This window comes from Coccomyxa subellipsoidea (genome assembly GCF_000258705.1).
Source record: "Coccomyxa subellipsoidea C-169, whole genome shotgun sequence".
NCBI classification, from domain to species: Eukaryota; Viridiplantae; Chlorophyta; class Trebouxiophyceae; family Coccomyxaceae; genus Coccomyxa; species Coccomyxa subellipsoidea.
In genome coordinates, this window is record NW_005178038.1 from 337,950 (window position 1) to 357,869 (window position 19,920).

Sequence of the window (19,920 nt, forward strand, 5' to 3'; positions counted from 1 at the left end):
AGTGCAGAAAAGTGCCCTTATGGGGTGTCTGCCCTTGTTGAGGGAGCCATAGATTTCCTGGGCCCAAATTTGGACGGTCTTTGGTTCGGGTCCTGTGCAGCTTCCTGAGCGTTGTTGCCTGCCAGTGAGGGACGAGCCATTGATTTCCTGAAGCCGACCTTTGATGGTCTCAACTGCACGCCCTGTGTTTGCTCCTCAACGCTGCCCCCGGTTGGAGGCCGCACAACTGACTTCCTGGACACCCTTGCATCCCTCACCATCATGCCTACGCCTGCGCAGCAACATCCTCCATCAAGAAGAATGTAAATATGATCGGTTCTGAAATGAAGATCCATTTCACTTGTATCGTGGCAGTCTAGGCAGAGCCATGCATGGAGCGTCGCACAATCAAAGTACCATGAGGTTGCTTTGATTTTAATATTGTACCATTCTGCATTCCTACCTGTCAGTTCAATTATTGAAATATTCTGCGCCTGTACTGTACCCCATGTACTCATGCAAACACTCCGTATACATCCACCGTTGAAGAACATCGGACAGATATTCTCTCACATCAAATTCTGCAACAGATTGTGGAGATCCAGTGACAGCTCTAGGGTTTATAATTTGGACCCCACCTTTCTCGATGGAGAGGGAGGCGCTGCCGTTGCCAGCGCGGATGCTGAGTCGCGAGGTGCGCCGGGCAGAAGAGTCCATATTCGAAGCCCTTGACCCAATCGAAGATGCTGTGTCCGGTCGCTCCGGCCGCAGGATGCTGCATCAACATAACAAGTCTCAAATCAGAATTCAAAGATTTGAATTTGAAAGTTGCATCAAGTCACCCTTCTCTTGCCCCTGAATTGGGGAGACGCCTGCAGGCCCTACGATCCATGTGGATTCCGTTCTCAAGTCGCAACAATGAAACAGGGAGATGATTACTGCCTGGGCCACACATTTGCAATGCACTTGACCTGCATTTGCATGCCTGCTCTTGAACTATGCCACTCTCACGCCACCCCTGTCCACCATCTGTAATTCCCTGTTGACCTCTTTTGCTCAACCACATGCCTCTCCGCACTGCTATAAGGCGCACAGCATTCTCACACGTTGCAAGTCCTGATTTGCTAGACCTTGCGATGTGAGCTTGCACAGCTCGTTATAACCAGGCGCAACTCCCAAGCAGGGTTGACTTGGGGAGGAAAGGGAAAGAAAAGAAAAGCACCATTACCTGCGCAGGGAGCGGCGGCGTGGGCTGCCGGTTGACTTGGAGATTGCCAGAAGGGCGTCCTCCGTCTCAGATCTCTGAAGTGGGCCCATGGCTTCGAGGATGGCGATCAGTTGCGGCTGCGGCAGCTCCGACATAAGCTGTGCACCCTCCTGCCTCGTCAGCGTGCCTGCATCACAAAATCCGATTTAGCGAGGCACTGCTCTCACAGTTGCTACTCTGTGTATGGTTTTTTCGGCACGCACTTCTTGTGCAGCACTACTTGAATTGAAGCATAGCTTGCCCTGTCATAGGGGCCTTTTGATATCATGGCTTCATCCCATGATCCTAGAAGTTCTGGCTTCAAGTCTTTGGACAGCCCATGCCATGTTTTGGTGCCTGCTTGTTTGCCTGCCACTGCCGCTTATAAACCGCATCATGCAAAATCCCCTGCTTTCTCTGTTTAACAGTCTCACCACACGATAGCCTGAGAGGGGAATTGTACTATATAAATGTTCTAGCATCGGCAAAACAGATAATTTACCGGTGAGCGCGGCGGCGGCAGTTGGCGGCAGCGCCCCGATAAGTTTGGCCTTGTCCTCGAAGGGCAGGCCAAAAACCGCGGCAGCAGCCGCGCGGAGTTCCATCCCGGCAGCTTCCCTCAGCTCCTCCACCTCCTCCTGGTCAACTTCCTCCTCGGCTTCCTGCTGTTCCGAGAAATCTTCCCCATCTTCCCCAGCAGAGTATCCGGCTCCTACTGAAAGCAAGCACACATTTTTATTTCTAGTTTCGCGAGGATGAAGCAGGTTATTCTTTTAAAAAAAATTCAGGATGGCCGTCAATCACCCCTGTTATCAACTATTGATTTTGTTGAGCAACCAAAGCGCAGCACGCGCTTGCCGATTCCCAGAGACTGCCTTCTAAAACAACGGGGCCTAAGCAATTGGGGACATCATTATGTAATCAGAAGATGCTTGCTGCAAGATCAGACATATTCTTGACTCCCGACTTATCTTAGGTGATGCAAGGGGTGTAAGGATGATTCGCAGGCTTGGCATGACATGTTCAATGCTGAAACGGAGAAAAAGGCTATGACACCTGCCGCAGGCACAGGTGGGGAGTATGTCCATTTGTGGGAGGACTGCAGCAGAAGCTGCACGGTAGCTTCCGTGGCAGTGGAAGCTGGCAGCGCCTGCAGGAACTCCCTCTGCCTTTCTGTCACCCATCCCTGCACAGAGCCCACGAGCATGCTTCATTAGTGATGCATTCCTAATCTTCAGGCAATCAATCAATCCTGCTGCCATTCACTTTACAGCCCTTTTCAGGCTTCAAAGTACCCTGCACTGTCTCTTGTTGGAAAATGCTGTGGAATGGGTCACCAGAGATCAACTATGCGCCTGAACAGAAGGTCTGAGATTTTGATTAATAATAATTAAAACGATATCTTGCAAAATCATGGGCTTCTCACCTGGATGAGTCGCAGGGTGTCGCTGACAGACAGGTGACTCAGCAGCGCCGCCCGCTCAGAACCCCCAAAGCACGCCAGCACCTGCACAGTTGCCAAATTTCTTAAGCATGCAACGTCACACCTGCACATGCTTAACAACAGCCTTGTACCCAGGCAGATGCTGCAGCAAAAAGCAGGTTCATAGGCCGCCCTGACTCGAATATCCTGACAGGGGTTTGCACTGCAGCTCTTTCGTCACCATCCAAGACGGAACTTCAAGACCACGATGAGTAAGCTTCTCAGTTTTCTCTTTTCAATTTCCAGAATTTGAACACCAGAACGAGCCGACCTGCTGCGCAATTGGCTTGATCAAGGCTTGCAAGCTGGACAGAGCCATGGCGCGAGGCATGGCCTGCAGAATTGCAGCTGTCGCCTCTGGAGCCAGCCCTTGCAGGATACCCTCCCTTGTATGCGCCTCCATCTCCTGATCACACAGCCACAGAAGGACCTCTCAAGCATCTTGTAAGGCAGCATTGCTCAATTTGCATTCCTTCGATTTCCCGGCGACATCTATGGATGGAGTTATTTTTACTGCATTGGATTTTTGCGGGACTGCAAGCATGCGTTTTGCTGGAAATCAGCTTTCTGGCCATCCACTCTTGGACCAAGGAGCAGATTTGTCAACCCAACACCTGTGCATTGCTCGCTGCATATGCCAGTGCAAGAAAGCCATGGGGAAATGCCCTTCAATTCCCACCGTGACTCCCCTGAGACATCATCAGGGGCACTAAATAATACCCCCTGACATTCAAGTATATAATACCCCCTGGATTCATGCTAGCGGGGGCTGTAAACATGCACACCCTGCGCAAGCGGTTGAAGGATTTAATGTAGTACTCGTTTTAAAATCTGCACCCCTGGCGGTGCTGGCAGTTTTTCAAGGCACTTTTTAGGGGTCTTCCTGACCTCAAGATACTAGGGTCATGCCCCATTGGATTCCGATCCTGATCTCAAAATTATCATAGGGTTTATATTCTGGGAGATAAGGTCTTATTTATCCACCCTTTTTGACCAAAAAAATATTTTCGGGTTTCAGAATGAAAATTCAGCAATAACTCACCTCGAGGAGCGCGGCTGCGCGGTGGGCTTTCATACGCAGTAGCACTTGGCGCTGTTGGGGCAGGTCGGTGTTTTCCAGCAGCTCCCGGGCAGCCTCCGGGGCAGCCATGCTGCCCAACCACTTGCCCGCCAGCGCCGCCGAATGCCTGCGTGCACCACGCATGATGGTCAGGAAGGAAGCGTTTCCTGTGCAAGCTCCTGGCATGCTAGTGCGCAGGGCAGATGCTGGAACATACGCCACTTCATCCTCTTCCTGCATGCTGCTGTCACAAAGAGATCAAATGGCATCTCCCTCCACCTTGACACAGATCAGCAGAAATGCTTCCCTAATATTTCAACGACTCCTTTCAAGGAATCCTGCATGCCACTGCTTGTGTTGTGATTGTGAAATCCAGAGCCGACATAAATCGCGCCCGTGGTGCACTTTTCACAAACCCCACCTCTAGACATCTGCGCGCTGTCCACCAGTTCAAAGAGCACAGGTTAGAATTGTACCAGATGAAGGCGAGTGCGCAAGTGGCGAGCGTGGGATCGGCAGTCGTCAGATCCGCAATAACTCCCCCGCGCGCGTTCAGGCTCATGGCCGCCAAACATGCCGCAGCGCCCTCGTCGGACATTCCTCGCAGCAGCCCTGTCCGCTCTGACGGCGCCAGCGTTGCTAGCACCATTGCTTGTGCCTGTACACAAAGTATGCAGCAAGATTCAGTGTTGCCCTGACGTGTCATCTGATGGGTCGCTCCAACCAGGGTAACAGGAGCTCACTCTAAGGGCTCCTTTGTCAGATGGAACATACGGTATATGGCCCAAGAAGGGAAAACATACCACAGCATACAGCCAGGCACACAAACATCTGCTAAGACTGACCGGCACACGGCAAGCAAAGCATGCTGTGGAGCAGAAGTCTTGAAGGTATGTTTGGCGAGGCTCAGCACAGAAGGTGCAACAGGTTCTGAAGTTGGGTAGAAACCAAAGACCATACTGCAGTCTGCAAGGTAAAGACTCAACCCGCACCTCTGGGGCAAGAGTGTCAAGCATCTGGGCGGCCTTCTTCGCATCGCCTGCCATTGCCGACAAGAGTGCAGCGCTGCCAACCATTGTGTCCTGAGCATCATGACAGATTTAACATCCTCAAGCCAGTCAATCATGAGGTATCCCATTGTCAGAAGGTGTCAGCCAGAAACCAGAAGGTCAACGCTGCAGCATCGTCCATGTCAAGTAAAATTCTGTACTAAATAAAGCATTGTCGAGCTGTTTATAAGGTCAAGGCATGGGTTTCAATTGTAGCACTTATCTTTCTGGAATGTCGTCACTGCATCTATCCAAGAAAAAGCACAATGCAGCCTTGCTCCTGCTGGCTTACCTGCACCACGTTTGCAAATCTGGACCCCGGGCCGCCAGAATCCGCGGACGCCCTCTGGAGCGCCAGTCGCTGCTCCGCCCTCGTCCGGTCCCGCCGGAAAGTCGAGACTGCAAGAGCCATTGAAGTGCCCTGCAGCATTGCCACCTGCACAGCGCAAATGCCATGATCAGCGTGAGCACAGCATGCGATTGATACTGCTCTTAAAGCATGCTATGCGCCGAGTCATTAACCATTACGCCGGATTCAGCAGAGGTGGATTAGGCTGTGCCTTGCTCCAATTTCCATTGCCCCCTCACGCCATGCACTGAAGTCCATCGAGTGTCTCACAAAGCCCTATTCACAAGCGCTGGAAACCAAGCTTACTCAGTTCTCACGGCACTCCGTGGTAATAGTTTGTGCAGGTAAACCCTGACGGGTGTAACGATTTGGCATTTGTAGAATGCTCAATGGAGCTTTGCCAGCATGGCAACTGCAAGGCTTGGGTGGAATGGAGAATAACGAACCTGCTGCAGGACGGGCTGCGGGCAGGGGCTGCGGGCGCTGGGCAGCCGGAAGAGGCTCTGTTTATGCGCGGACCCCTGCAGGATCGTGGCCTGCCGCCAGCGCATGCCCGCCAGCAGGCGCCGCGCCATCCGCTCCACCGCGTCCAGCTCAGCAAGACCGGATTGCAGCTTCTCCTCGGCTTCCGCCTCTTTTATCGCCGCTCGTGCTGCCGCCACCTCATGCGCTTGCACCTCCTGTCGCGCAACCAGCAGCACGTTACATCATAAGCAGAGAGTGGGAAAGCTGTGTATGTGGTACCTGTGCACCTTTGCACTACTTGTCTTGCAACAGGTGCCTTGTGGTGGGCAGACACAAGAGGGAGATGTTTCTGCTTACATCCCAACCAATGTTATTCCCTTTGGAACCGTTCCTCCCCCGTCTATGCATGGCGAGACAATCCAGCAAGGCGAGAGAGGGTATAGCAGGGCATCTTGCACACCCTTTTGGAACATTTCCCATTCTGCTGAATTTCTCAGATTGCATCAACGAAGTGTGCGTGCAACCCCTTTCACACACTGGCTGCCAATTTAATTATGAGGCGTCATGCATGCTTTCTTAGTTGCACAGTGTCAAGAATGAGCAGTCCAGAATGTCGGCTAGAGTACCTTGCAGAGGCGGTCAATCTCCCGCTGCAGTGCTTTGTTGTCCTCAGCCGCCGACTGCAAATGCATCAGCTCGGCCTGCAGAGTGATGTTCTTCTGCTCCTGCTGGGCTGCCTCCTCCCTCAGACTCTCTGCACGGCATCACAACCACTTCAGCTGAATCCGGGCCCCAATAAGACACGGCCATGGCATGCAGAGCAAACAACAATATACGAATTTGCAGCTACACAGCATCGCAGACACTAAAGCTCACATTATGTTCCAGAGAAAACCTTTCTTTTGGCATGCATGTATCTGACAGCTAGCGTGCAGCTGTACAGCTGTGCCAATCACCACTCAGAACCCCAGTTAGGAGGAAACCAATGTCTTTTTCTCTGGGACAGACTTGCTCACATGATGCAGGATTTCAAAATGAAAATTTTAACTTTCTGCACGTACCCATAATGGAGTCACACACGGCGGTGTGCAGGTTCCAGGCAGCTGCCAGGGCGGCCCCGCGTTCGGCGCACGCCCCTTCTGCCTGCCTGATTAGGTCCGCCATCGCTATTCCTGCCCCCAGCAAAACCCCGGCCATGCAGTGCGCGTCCCATGCAAGCCCTGCGTAGTAATTTTCAATTATTTTGTCCCAAGCAGAATGCAAGATGCATAAGGCTGAGAAATTTTATGGGTCCTCCGTTGTATCATACTTATGTGTGTGACGAAGAGATGGTTACATGCTCTTGTTCTAGTGCAGATCCGCACGGCTTCTGTACTTCTATCTGTGCGGCCGGTGCATATTGAAGGGTAAGAATTCGTCAGCACATGAAGGTGGGGTATATGTAAGGGTGTATCACCTGGTCTGCTGCCAACTCCATTCAAGCCGCCATCAGAAAAGGTCCTTGAAGGATTGCTTGCTGCAGTGGTGCTCTTTTCTGATGCGTTGCCCGGGTCGCGGTAAGTTGCCACTCCAATGATTGCCTCTGTTGATGCTGGCAAGCTTGACGAGCCATTCGCTTTTTGAACGAGTCGGGTTCTGTTGTTTTCTGGCTGGTCCAGGGCCCGTCTGCAGAGGCGTTCCAGCACCTCCTCTCGCCAGGTGAGCGCCCTGTCAGCACGTGCATGAAATGTTCATGCTGTGTTCAGCTGTTCCTGGTACACAGATTAAGAGTCTTTGCTGCATGGAGTTCCACTGCTGTTTTACACAGCACATGCATGGCCTTCCTGTTGAATACTGCAGCCTCCGTGCTCGCCCACAGAATCTTCAAGTGTAAGAGGGCAAGGCAACTTGGCAGTGGATGCTTCAGTAGTACTGTTGTGTTACCTCTCGGCCGCAAAGGCGGGGGCGGCAGCAATGTTGCGCAGCAGCGCATGCACCTCCGCAGCTTCATGCCTCCCCGATGGCCCATCAGAAGGTAGGACTTTTAGCCCTGGAATGCCGGCATTCCCACCCAGGACAGCACTCCCTGCAAAGAATGGCTATTGTTGACTTGTCTGCTTATCAAGATATAGATTGGTATTCCAAAGAGATGATTGGCATCATCCTGGAACATTGCAGTGGCCCCAGAAAGCAAGGTAATCTTGGTGGTGCTGAGCCTGCCAATTCACCCTCGTGCAAGTCTTGGCATCTCCTGCACTTTGTGTATCAGGATTTCCCTGACATGTCAGCAGCATGAACACTCACCAACGCAAGGGAATGCTTGGCAAGAAGTTTTGTACCTCGAGATTCTGCAGTACAGGAGAGCAGGCGCAGTTGCAGCGGCTGCTTCTGCTGAGGAAGCTGCTGAGCGGGCTGGCTCCTTAGCACTTTTACAAATCCTGAGCTGGACAGCTGCTGCCCAGATAGATCACTTAGCCAGGTGCTTTCCAGGTCGACTGAGTGCTGTGTGCCCTGCACAAGACAAAACATCCAGACTTCCAGATTCCATGCTGGAATAGCATTCTGTCAGATTTCATGTACTGTACTCAGGATGCTTGCAACATGGAAGCATGGAACGTATTTGAAAGAAAAATGAACGCAGACACACACAAAAAACCTTCACAAGTGGAGCACCATTGGATACACATCCATCCTCTTTGACCAACGTGAGAAGCAAACAGCCAAGTGCAATTCAATATGTATCCCGGCAGGTATCTGGTGTCTGAATGGAGCCCAAAACATAGAGCTGTGGCTGCATGCCTGGAGCAATTTTGGCATGGTCCGTAGGGATCCGTTACGGTGCAGGCTGGGTCGCCTACGGTCAGGGCTACCCTTTGACTGCAGCCGGTCGAGGTCGTGGATCCAGCCGCCGCTGTCATCATGATTAAGCTGACTCAGCGCCTTCAGGGCCGGACTCAGCTCGTGCTCACCTCGCATGTGTGACACCGCCAGGTCACCTGCGGTGCATGTAAGCCAGTATGAGCGATTTAACGCCCCTCTCACGGCTTGACACATCACTTGGCTGACAAGTTCTTCCCTCCTTATAAGGGCCCTGCATTCCTTAGCGCTTTGGGGTAACAAGCCCCGGCAAAAAGGTGCACATTCCGCAGCAGGCCCAGTGAAATAATGATGATTGACCTGCGAAGAAAGGCGATATTTTGTGCCTAGGCATGTATGATGAGCATAAAAGCAGGCAGAGAGCACACCACGTTTAAGAGTGCTTTCAGCAGGCTGCAGGCCGGAGCTAGCAGAATGTTCCTCAAAAGATGCCAGCTCTGACCCTGCATTGCTGGAAGCTCTGCGCAGCCGCCGCATGCCTGAAGCTGGCACCACCCACCGCTGCTGCGCCCTCTTTGTGTACCAAGTACTCGCCTGAAGCCCCTCTGCAGATCCTGCCTGCACAGATGGCGCAGGCTGGTGCCCTGCTGGCTCTCTTGAGGGAGATTTACCTTGGTGTGTAATGATGTAATGGGTCTGATGATCCACCCGAGTGCTGCTTTCTGCCATCGTGGGACCTCGCAGTCACATCTGCCACCTGATGATGGCTCTACATGGCTCTTGGGAAAGCTCTACTGTCCAAGAAATGCTGTAGCGTGATCTGCATCTCTGCAACGCGGCCTTTGATCTCCATTTTCCCCTCAAGGCTTGTTTCAACGAGGTCTCACATTCGTTCAACCTAACTCACGCTGAGCTCGCCTTCCTCACTTGGTGCCATCAGGAGCTGCTTTTTGCCTCCGTAGAATCTGAAATGTTGAGAAGAACATCCTTAATTTGCTTAATATACAGCCAACAAGTTGACTTAGACACTGCAGGACTGAAAAGCAAATAACAAAATATCCTGAGGGCTTGTTGCCACAAATAGTTGCAGTCGTACTTTTGTCGACGAGCAGAAAGACGATTCTATCTTGCCACACCAACGCGTCCCTTACTATTGCTCTATCAATAATGTAAATTGAATGGATGTTATTGCATTTCTATAGGCTGGAGTGCTTTCCAGTGTGAGAGCTCCAAGGTTTTGCTATCCCAACTCTATTTCCCTGACCGTTATGGGGTCGTTGTTGTCTTGGAAGCTTCTGCCATCACGTGGTACCACCGGTGCTGACTCACCACGATCCCACAGACCAAGACAGCTCAGAAATCCGTCTTGCACGACGCATCAATATTTTGGATTGGAAAGAAAAGTCGAAGAAGTTTGTAGTCTCATGAACGAAGAGCATTGGTGCCAGCGTTTTCAGGTTTGAAGCCAAGGAGCATCTGCATGTCAGCGGTAAGTATTCTTGCCCCATTTGAGAGCTCTTCCATAAATATCTTCGGCATTCTTCAAGTCAAATATGTTAAATTCTGTTCTGTACGAGAAGTGATGCGCGTTGTCAAGATGACGTGTGCGTTTTGGTTCTTCACATCAATACGGTTGACCCGCCTATTCTTTGGCTGAAACACAATCTGCAGCTCCTCCTTGATGATCATTGCATCATTATACGTTTACAGTACTCTTATGTACAGCTTGATTAATGATCAGAGCTTTTGATTGGCTTCCCCAGCTACAAGGCAGAGGCCAAGGGAGGGGCCGATCGGTACATAAAAGGTGCTGCTTGATTGCAGGCCACCGTGAAATATCCTCCATGCTTGACCAGACTGTACGGTGCAGCTGCTGGCCTGACGACAGCCCCTTTGCTGTCTTCGTCAGCAAGGAATCGACCGCTTTTCAGGACCTCACCATGTGCCCACAGCGCTCCACAGACCTCCAGGAGCCCCTGCTGTGCAGCCCAGCCCTCCTGCAGCAGCACCAGCAGTGAGTTTATGGCAGGCCACTGCGCAACCAGCAGCCTACAGCAGAACAGCGCAAGCTCCAGCCAGAGGCCATCCGGGTGCAATGCGGTGCAGTGTGAGAAGAGCGAGACGGTCTCCACACGGCTGTGGCGGGACCGGTGGCGTTACATGCGCTCGGAGTCAGCCCGCACCAATCTGGGTCTCCCCAAGGCAGATTGGCACCGCTACCATCTGCAGGTAAGCCAGATCATCACAAAGCACCGGTGAAGGAGAACTCAGCCAGCCAAGCTGAGTAGATTATTAAATGTGTTGCATTGAAGGTCGACCACCCAAATTCCTTATCGTCAAACATACGTGCAAATTTATCGGAAGCATGGAATGTTATGCACCGGTGCTGGTGTTGTGCTGGTGCACGTTAATGGAGGTGCACCCTTTCACTGGGTCAATACCGTGACCAGTACAAGCTTTCTGAGAACAGCGTACGATTTTTCCAATCCGTCATGTTCTTGGGAATGTCGGCCTTGAAAATTTTGGTCTGTGTGCGCAGATCCTGTTCGTTGACAGGACAGACACAGTGAGGGCGCGGGTGGCGACAGGGCTCTTCGAAAGGGTGGCTGAGTGGAACGGCTACGGCCGGGCGCTGTACCCCAGTGCGGCCGGGGTAGATGCAGAGGGTGGGGCGCCGAATGTGGCGACCACCGCATCTCTGCTGTCCATGGCCGGCATGCTTGGGATCCGGGCCAAGATCTTCGCTGCGCAGCGAGAGCGGTTCGACTACGATGACTTTGACAGGTGGGATTCTGAGAAGCGTTATGGTGTTTCTTTTGGCAGACAGGCATCCTAGGAAGGTGGAGAGTGCAGCAAGTGCTTTCTGTTTATGGGGTGCAAATTGTGACCCCTTGATTTCCGGCAAAATTGGACGATTGCTTTTCAACACGACAGGCAAAGCAGATATGTCGAGGGAAATGACTTGCTAGGGCGGCAGTGTACTCTAGAGTGACTGGTGTTGAGGTGACGCTGCCTGATTTGGCGGAGGGGTCACGGAGTTGCATGCAGCTATTGGATTACCTTACATATCTGGCGCTCGGGTCACTGGGAGCATCGCCTTGTGTCCTGCCCCTTTGGGGTCCTGCCTCGGCATGACATGAGCCCTGGATCCTCTTGTTTCCACCCCTGGGGGAGCAGTGAATGGAAAGAGCACCAGCAGTTCAGAAACTTGGTTGCCAGCTACAGGACTTCCACAAGTGCGGATGGCTGCCTCTCCACCTACGCCCTACTGGGCTGTGGCCCCTTGGCAATTGGCTCTTCACCTGCCATGCAGCACAAAATGATGCAAGCTCACGTGGACCATTTGCAGGGCAAAAATGTTTTTGATGGCGTTGCAGGCATGACATCATCGTTGCGATGGATGACAGCGTCTTGGAAGACATCCTGGGAATTGCAGGCGGTCCCTCAGACAAGGTGCAACCCGTCACTGCTCGGCTGTGGAATGTTGGAACGCCCCTGCAGCCGTGCCTTCTTGTGCATGGTCTTGCATTGCTGATTGAGGCGTGTATGTGCACAGTGCATGCTGTGCTCAATCCTGCTCTCAACACTCCCACCGCCGTAAAGGAGAGTAAAGAGAGCATAATGTAAAAGTCCACTGTGCAACCCCAGGCATGGTACGCCCCCCGGTGCACGACGCTGACGGCTTTCTCCCGGTACTGCGGCGGATTGATCCTGCGCGGCGGCGGCAGCGGTGTACTGGAGCCGGAGCTGCGCGCGATCGTGGCCCCCGTGCTGCAACGCGCATGCAACGCCGCCGGCATATCTCGGCCCAACCTCGGCAGCGGTGGGTTTGGTTTTTCCCCCCTTTCACCCTTCCCAATCCACTTCTTCAGGCAACCCCAGTTTGGGATTTTAAGTTTGGATTTGTAGAGCCTGTACAGAGCTTGTATGTGTTGTGTTTATTTGGGCCCTGGGGATCCGGGAATTTAATGTAGACCATATAAGCCCCACCTGCTGGTGGCATCAGCATGTGTACAGTACTGCACTTCCCTGTCCAATCCTGCGGCAGCTAGCATTCTTGTGGCCCATGCAATGGCTTGCGAAGTAATCAAGTCATGTCAATGAAATATCTTACTGTTGTTGTCGGCTGTATGCTGCGCCATGATGGAGTGGCATGCATCTGAGCATGCCGTGCATTGAGAGACAGCGCAATTAAGCATGTCTATTTGATATTGTGAATTGCTGCTGCAGGTCCAGAGGAGTGGAATATGATGGTGGAGGATATTGTGGTGGCCTGTGCAGGACTGGTGCAGTATCTGGCGGATGCTTACCCCCCAGACCTGCCAGAGTATGATCCGGTGTGAAAAACCTGTGATCCTGTACAATCTGCAAATCATCTGTACGTGTAGAGTAATGTGGCAAAGGGTTGATGAGACAGGGTGGTTGAGATTGAGAGTGTGAGAGAGATGTAAAATTGGTGGCACTATTAACATGGCAGAGGAGAGAAATGGTGCTGCAAGGCAGTGCATGAGTGCTCTTCCAGAGATTTGAAATACGCATAGGTCACGATCAGAAGTTCCATTCCATTTGACCGAAAGAGAGGAAAGTTGTTGCACTGCTGCATAACCATTACAAGTGTTGCTGTGCATTACTGCAGCCAGCAATGTGCAGGCTGCTTTTCATCAATCCGCTGAAGTCAGCCCGCGAATTTACATATAATCCAGCCCGCAGGCTCCTACTGCACGTACAGGTCTCTCACCCTCATGACATAGTCCCCCTTCTCAACGCACTCCAGGCAGATCATCCCCCTGTCCTTCAGCAGCTGCTTCAGCTGTGTCACTCTGAGGCTGCTGAAGTCCGTGTTGGCATCCACCTGCGCATGTGTAACGCATGCTCTGCATCAGGATTACTACCCCTCTGTTTTGAGTGTTCGGCATCTCTGTACACACCGACCAGACTCTCCTTTATGAAAGCAATCACCAGACGTTGAGTTCCCAACTTGGTCAGGAAAGGTTTTTGGACACTTTGGACCACATGCAATGTTCGACCCTGAGGCATGCTCTTGGATGAAGAGGTATTTTTATCACTGCAGCAAGAAAATTTAGTTAACTCGCCTAGCAGCTTGCATGTGCAGTGTGCCCTGGACGCTCAGTACAGTTGCTGCTTGCAACTCAGTAGCTTGACACAGGACTCACAGCAGACACACCAATAAAAATATTCATCCTCAGAAACAACGCATGCCCAGGACTCACCTTGACGGCCGTCGCGCATTTCCGCCCACCAGCGAACTTGCTGAGGAAGTCAGTGATGGGCCCCGACTTGAATTCGCCTTCGAATCTTTCCGCCGTGGCGGGATCGCCGTTGCATGCCACCAGCAGCGTCGGGGCAGCTTCCACGCCAAACTTGGCCGCCATCTCCCCCCAAACCCCTCACCTGTTAATTTCACAACAACCCCTCAGGACAATGACACGGTCAGACAGGTGTGCACATTGCTTTCTCTGCTCTCTGGGCACTGGTATTCTGTGCTGACACTGATAACTCGTCGGCCCAGATTCTCAGCCCAAAGGCTTGCAGTTCTAGCCGCCACAGGTAGCAGGCAGGGGCAAAAATTCACCAAAACCTGTACGCACTCGGATCAGCAGAGATGTGCGAAACTTGAGCACACAATTTGCGACCAGGTACTGAGGATGCTGTGCCTCTGTGTGCGCACAAGTTCGCGCATGTCTTTGCTGATCTGAGCCCTTACAGATTTCGTGCTGAGAAAGATTCCAACATCACATGGCAACCAGCAAAAGGCTACAAAGACTTACCTCTCCAAAGGCCAGCTTGCCGGCGTACTGCGAGCTGAGGCTTTTGTACAGCGGCGAGGTCTGTTTCTTGTCCGAGAACAGCAGCACGCATCCGCCCCACGAAACCCCATCCTTCCCTGCTTTTTTCCCCTTGCCGCCGCCGCCGCAGCGCCCGAGAAACGCCTCCAACTTGTCAGCGCTACTCAGCACAGTCACCTGCGACAGCATCAGGGGTCACAAATTTGAACTTGAATTCGAAAGAATGACAAGGAACTGCAGATTAAATCGCGACCTTGGATGACAGAGTCGCGACAACAACCCCCGCATCACTCATGTCAGCGTTTTCACTCCTGATAGAGCCACATGCCATGTGGCTCTGCGCAACTCTGCTTGAACAGCAGTTTGTCACTTGTGTCACAGGCTTCAATTGCCAAAGCATCATAGGATGATCGGCAAGCCATGGATTGTTCTTGATAGATAGGCACGCCAGTCTGTGAGGAGTTGCGATTCTCTGTCATGAGCAGCTCAGGCTTGGAGGTCCGGTGACTGTCATGTTAGAGGCTACACATTTGTCCGACTGTCTCCCAATACACGACGATCACCAGCACCCAAGCCAGGGCAGCTTGACAGACCCATGCCATTCAGCAAATGCCCACTTCGACAGCAATCCAGGAAGCTGGAAGACTTTCTGCATGCCAGCAATTGCTTCCACAAGTCAAGCTTGCATCCCAATTGCAGCAGCGGCAATCGCAGGTGATTGGCAAACCTTGTTGGGGATGAGCGAAATAGCCCAGTCCTTGAGGTGCTGCGCAGAGCGGTCGCCATTGTAGTCGACCATGCGCCCGTTCACAAACGCCTTGATAGTGGGGAAGCCCTGGATCCTATGGGAAGCAAGGCAAAGAGCACATGAGTCACCTGCGCGGTCAAAGTGACCTACATTCTGCTCCTGGGCTCTGGTGGAGGGCTCAAATGGAACAATGGAGAACACGAAAAAGCCTATGTATTTTGAATATGAGTGTCAAGGAAGTGATACTCGTAAGGGGGCATGCTCAAACATCCAGGGCTCTGCTGGACAAATCAGATATGAACGCAGGTTGACATAGTGAAGGCATGCCCAGACAGCCGCAGGAACAAGTGTGCAATATGCAAGACGCAGGAAAAAAGCAACACAGCCTGCTTCTGCAAGGAACCCTGGCCAGCGACACTCCAGTGAAAACAGGATGCAATCTTGCAATAGTCTCTTTCAATGCCTGCACCTTGGGTATTTAAAGATTACATAGGAAGACCGCGCACTTGTGCTCAGCGCAGAGCGACTGCTCCTCGTCGCAGTTGACGGCGCCGACCTTCGCGATGTTTTTCAGCGAGGCCGCCAGCTTGGACCATTTTGGCGCCAGCTGGCGGCAGTGGCCGCACCAGGGCGCATAAAACTCAATCAGCCACACGAATCCCTCGCCGGCGCTGCTGGGGAAGCTTCCCGGGGTGAGCGCAAGGACGGAGGTGTCGCCGTCGTACAGGCCCGGCCCCCCGCCGGCGCCACCGCCGGCCCCCCGGCCGCCACCGCCGCGCTGACCCCCCTGCGGATCATAAGGACGACTCACAGCGGGATTGTAAGGCATAATCGGGCTTTATAAGAGCTCTGAGGTAGACAGTGGAACGGGATTCAGATGAGTGTTTGCTCAGATGATGCGGTGGCATTACCATTCCCCCGCCAGGAAAGCCGCCGCCCATGCCGCCCCCTGGGAAACCGCCTCCCATGCCGCCAGGAAATCCTCCACCTGCATTTGCACATTATTGTATCAGCTGCCTGTCTTGGCCGTGTATCCCAATTCCAAGGTTGATCAGTTCCTGGCAGCTGCTGCAACACTGGAGTGTGTGATTGGTCCTCCGTGTGTTGTGCCCCTTCTGTTGCGGAATGCGAGATACAGGGCGTCAGTTTCTGGATGAGCCTGCACAGCGCCTATCTCCAAGCAGCGCAGGAGACTGGAAGGCTATTTGATGCAAATGGGTAAATGCACTCCGGGAAAGAAACAGCATAAGATGTTACTTGGGATGACTTGATGGTCCAGCAGCTGTTCAGAGGCAGAGCTAGTCACCTCCGCCTCTGCGCCGCTGGCCGCCTCCGCCGCCGAAGGGGCCGCCACCGCCGCCACCGCCAAAGGGATCTCCCCCCCCAAAGAATTGCTTGAATATGTCCATTGGATCACCCTGCATGGTGACAACACTGCCTCATTGATCTCGTCGCCTCCTCATTCCTTCCGCTGCTGAATGCCTGCTGATCTGCCTCTTTCTTGTAGCATGCACGCCTCCTCATGCACTTTGCTCCTGAATGCCTGCCGTTCTGCATCTTTCTTGGAGCATGCCACTGAGCTTGCATCTAGCGTATGCCTTATGCCTTATCATGCAAGCGCCGTGGCATGCATGGCGTGACTCTGAGTCAGGAAGATGAAAGCTGCAATCAATTTGCAATGCTATGGAAATTACTCTCAAAATCAGCAGACACAAGTTCTGAGGACATGTGAGGGGGGTGAAAATCTCATTACCTGGAATTGGAAATGCATGCCCGGACCACCAGGCCCCCCTGGGCCCCCTTCTCCTGACAGGCCAGCCTCGCCACCCTGCACATCACAGCATGCATGTTGACATTACTCGACATCCGAGCGATGCTGCAGCACTGTATGCATTTATCGTACTAGAGCCGCATGGGTTAATGAGACCGTTTCCAAGCAATGCGGTGTGCCTATGACAAGTAATCTTTGCATGAAGTCTGTGGGCCTACCTGGTCGTATATAGCTCGCTTCTCCGGGTCTGATAAGACCTCATAAGCCGATGCTATCTGCAAGAATAGAGAAACTCAATCTCTGAGAGAAAGAGAGGTGTTGATCAGCCAGAGCTTCCTAATATCTTCACATGCATTTGCCTCTCAGGCATGTGATTCAAGCAGCGAAGAAGAGGTGATACCTCTTTAAACTTCTTCTCAGCTTTCTCCTTCTTGTCACCTGGGTTCCTGTCAGGGTGCCACCGCCTGCAAGCAAGAGAGTCTCTCAAATTCTCGATGAACTAGAATTTCCTATACAGGATGAATAAGCTTCCATCGGGGCTTCATCGTTTCATGTCCACACAATTGTAGTTAGCAAGACAGTAAAGGAACTCACAGAGCTGCTTTCCGATAGGCTTTCTTTATGACGTTATCATCTGCATCAGGTGGAACCCCGAGAGCATCATAAAGTTTCGTCTCCTTGACTGCCAAACTTCTGAGAGGCAGCAAGAGAACCACAGACAGGCTGGCCAGGATCAAGTTCCTCAACATCTTGGAGACAACGCTCTTAATAGAGCAAGGACGAAAATGGCTGAATTCTAATATTTCTTGAGGAGATCTTGGTACGTATCAAGCTGTACTATGCGTGCAGTGGAATATCACGACATATTTGTCTCCAAGAATCCAGTAATCTGCAGCGTGCACGTCAAGGCAGTGCGCGTGCCTTCGTAATGTCACCCACAGATGACCAGCACTACACAGGAGGTTCAAATCTCCCACAACCTATCACAGAATGTCACTGCTACTTGTCCCGCGTTCTTGAATTGATGAACGTGGAAGGGCTTCGCTGATTGGCTGTTGGTCAAAAACCTATAGGGCCCCACCCTTTGCATGTGCTTCGTGTTAAAAATTTCCCTCTGCAGCATGCCATCACGTGCGATGAATGGAGAACATTTCTGCCTCTCGCTGCTTGCCAAGATACTCAACGAAAAATTCGTTGATCAGTTTATTCTTGTTTCTGTCCAAACTCGCGTGCGTCGGGACAACGCTGACAAAGTAGCTCGCTGATTGATCTTGGATCATCCCAGCTGAAAGTCTAATCACTTGTAGAACCACAGCGAAGGTAAGCCGTATTACCTCTTGTGTAATACAAAATTATACAATTTTGTTTTCTTGCTTGGAAATCTGGCGCTTACATAGCACAAAGTCGTGTGCAGGATCGCCGGGATCCACAGTATGGAGTCCACATTTGATGGACTCGCGGGGGTGCTTGAAGAGGCCATGAATGAGATCAGAACGAAGTTCAAGGAGGCCAGCAAGCACGCAGGCATCTGGGAGTCCCTGCAGGCCTTCGCTGCAGCGGTCGACTGGACGGTGATGAGCTGCAACGGAACAGATCAACCTGCTCTTAGAGTCAAACAATCCATAATTATCTCCCCGTCTGTTTTTTAACTCTTTTAGCAGTAAATGCACCACCAACCTTCGGATCTTGTGTGGGGCATGACAAGAGTGTTGTTTCTGATGTAGGAACCCTGGCTCATTGCGCTCCTGGCGTTCCAAGCGCTGCTTCTGGTCTCAGTAATCATCTTGCGCAAGTCCTGGAACTACAACGTGGGTGTCCTAGTCCTGGCAGGTACGCTGCCTCTGCTTCGTACTTGCCTTTCCCTGTCTCTGGGACCTGACACCTCCAAAGCATTAGAAACATCTCATCTCTCTAAATTTCTTGAACAACCAGCACCATGTCTTAGGGCTGAAAAATGCTGGACTATCTCTGGCCATGCCTGCAAGCTGCAGCTTGCCGCTTGTGCCCATGCGGCTTAACAACAAAAAAAGCACAATAGGCAAGTGGATGGGCAGTTCAGGAGCAGCTGTTGCATGGTCGAACTGCCCCACCGAGTATGTGTCGACTGAGCTTCTGGCATGTGCTGCATGCAGCTGGCACGGTGTATAACGCGCAGCGGCTGAACAGATTACTGGGCGACCACTGGAGGAGCTTTGCAGGGCAGCCCTATTTTGACGAGCAGGGCGTGTTCATCAGTGCTGTTGTGTCGGCGCCGCTGCTGCTCACCATGTTTGTGCAGCTGGTGCGCTCAGTCTCCTCCTCGTGCCCATTCCTGTGATAATGGCGCTGCCTGATCATAGATGAGAGTCATGGCTGGCATTGCTGAGGATCAATCAGCACCACATAGGTTTTTTTTCAATCTATGGAACCAGACACTGCGACTGGCAAGGTGCAAGCTGCCTTGCTGTTGACTGAGCCTCTGCGCCTGCTTGAATAGGACATGCCTTGACTGGCGCAGGCTTAGAATTCTCAGCACATCCTGCGCGCCTTTTAGAACGTGCACCGAGACTGCAGATAGATCTAATGCTGTGTCAGAATTAGTCAGAACTTGCACACACACAAAGAGATTGAAGGCGGGTGTCACTATCGCTGGCAGGTGAGCTACCTATGCCAGGCGTCTGGGCTGCTGGTGGACATGAAGAGGAAGGAGCTTCGCTACAAGGCCCGGCAGAGGGCGCGCCAGGAACGCGCTGCCACGGGTGCCCAGGCAGACACAAAAAAGACTAGCTAGGGAATTTTTTCTATCATATTCCCATGAACATATTAGTCAGAATTCAGAGGGGCCGGGAGACAGCCATGTTCACAAAGGGAACATGCCTGGTGATCTTGGATCACTGCGCAGACTGCTCAGCATCCCACATGCATTTGCCACACCCCTCCAACACTCACTCTCACTTCGATGAAGATGTTCATTGCCCAACCGCCCCAACCGCCCCTGTACGTGCACAATTTGTTTGGAGGCATTCGTTGCATGGCTGCGTGTTATCGACCTAGCCAGTAACGATCTCGACTGCTTGTAAAATACAAGGATGAGCAAGCAAGAGGTGAAGCATGAAACACTAAGGCTCAACCACAGCGAGGCAATGGCGAATTGCTTTGTGGCACACATTTGAAGTACCAGCAAGTAG

The 19,920-nt window shown here is 52.2% G+C and overlaps 4 protein-coding genes across 4 annotated transcripts; 2 read left to right on the forward strand and 2 right to left on the reverse strand.

Moving 5' to 3' along the window:
* Nucleotides 1-17: 17 nt before the first annotated feature.
* COCSUDRAFT_61868 (hypothetical protein) lies at nt 18-9,364 on the reverse strand (the record flags this gene model as incomplete). Its single annotated transcript, XM_005648930.1, has 19 exons — nt 18-271; nt 618-754; nt 1,208-1,373; nt 1,728-1,940; nt 2,282-2,411; nt 2,652-2,732; nt 2,980-3,114; nt 3,751-3,895; nt 4,245-4,426; nt 4,761-4,850; nt 5,110-5,253; nt 5,613-5,846; nt 6,258-6,385; nt 6,693-6,851; nt 7,088-7,338; nt 7,555-7,696; nt 8,481-8,606; nt 8,856-9,045; nt 9,335-9,364. The coding sequence occupies 19 exons, from the start codon at nt 9,362-9,364 to the stop codon at nt 18-20; spliced, it is 2,937 nt and encodes a 978-aa protein (XP_005648987.1).
* A 1,085-nt stretch (nt 9,365-10,449) lies between these two features.
* Nucleotides 10,450-12,770, forward strand: COCSUDRAFT_40839 (hypothetical protein; the record flags this gene model as incomplete). Its single annotated transcript, XM_005648931.1, has 5 exons — nt 10,450-10,656; nt 10,967-11,211; nt 11,805-11,880; nt 12,076-12,250; nt 12,658-12,770. 5 exons carry the CDS (start codon nt 10,450-10,452, stop codon nt 12,768-12,770), a joined length of 816 nt encoding a protein of 271 aa, XP_005648988.1.
* A 371-nt stretch (nt 12,771-13,141) lies between these two features.
* COCSUDRAFT_40840 (DnaJ-domain-containing protein) lies at nt 13,142-17,502 on the reverse strand (the record flags this gene model as incomplete). Its single annotated transcript, XM_005648932.1, has 11 exons — nt 13,142-13,279; nt 13,659-13,820; nt 14,217-14,411; nt 14,962-15,076; nt 15,489-15,769; nt 15,894-15,970; nt 16,289-16,400; nt 16,736-16,810; nt 16,972-17,028; nt 17,154-17,217; nt 17,348-17,502. The coding sequence occupies 11 exons, from the start codon at nt 17,500-17,502 to the stop codon at nt 13,142-13,144; spliced, it is 1,431 nt and encodes a 476-aa protein (XP_005648989.1).
* A 684-nt stretch (nt 17,503-18,186) lies between these two features.
* COCSUDRAFT_61871 (hypothetical protein) lies at nt 18,187-19,523 on the forward strand (the record flags this gene model as incomplete). The annotated part of the gene is made up of 4 exons (XM_005648933.1): nt 18,187-18,324; nt 18,478-18,583; nt 18,886-19,034; nt 19,389-19,523. 4 exons carry the CDS (start codon nt 18,187-18,189, stop codon nt 19,521-19,523), a joined length of 528 nt encoding a protein of 175 aa, XP_005648990.1.
* Between the last annotated feature and the right edge of the window lie 397 nt (nt 19,524-19,920).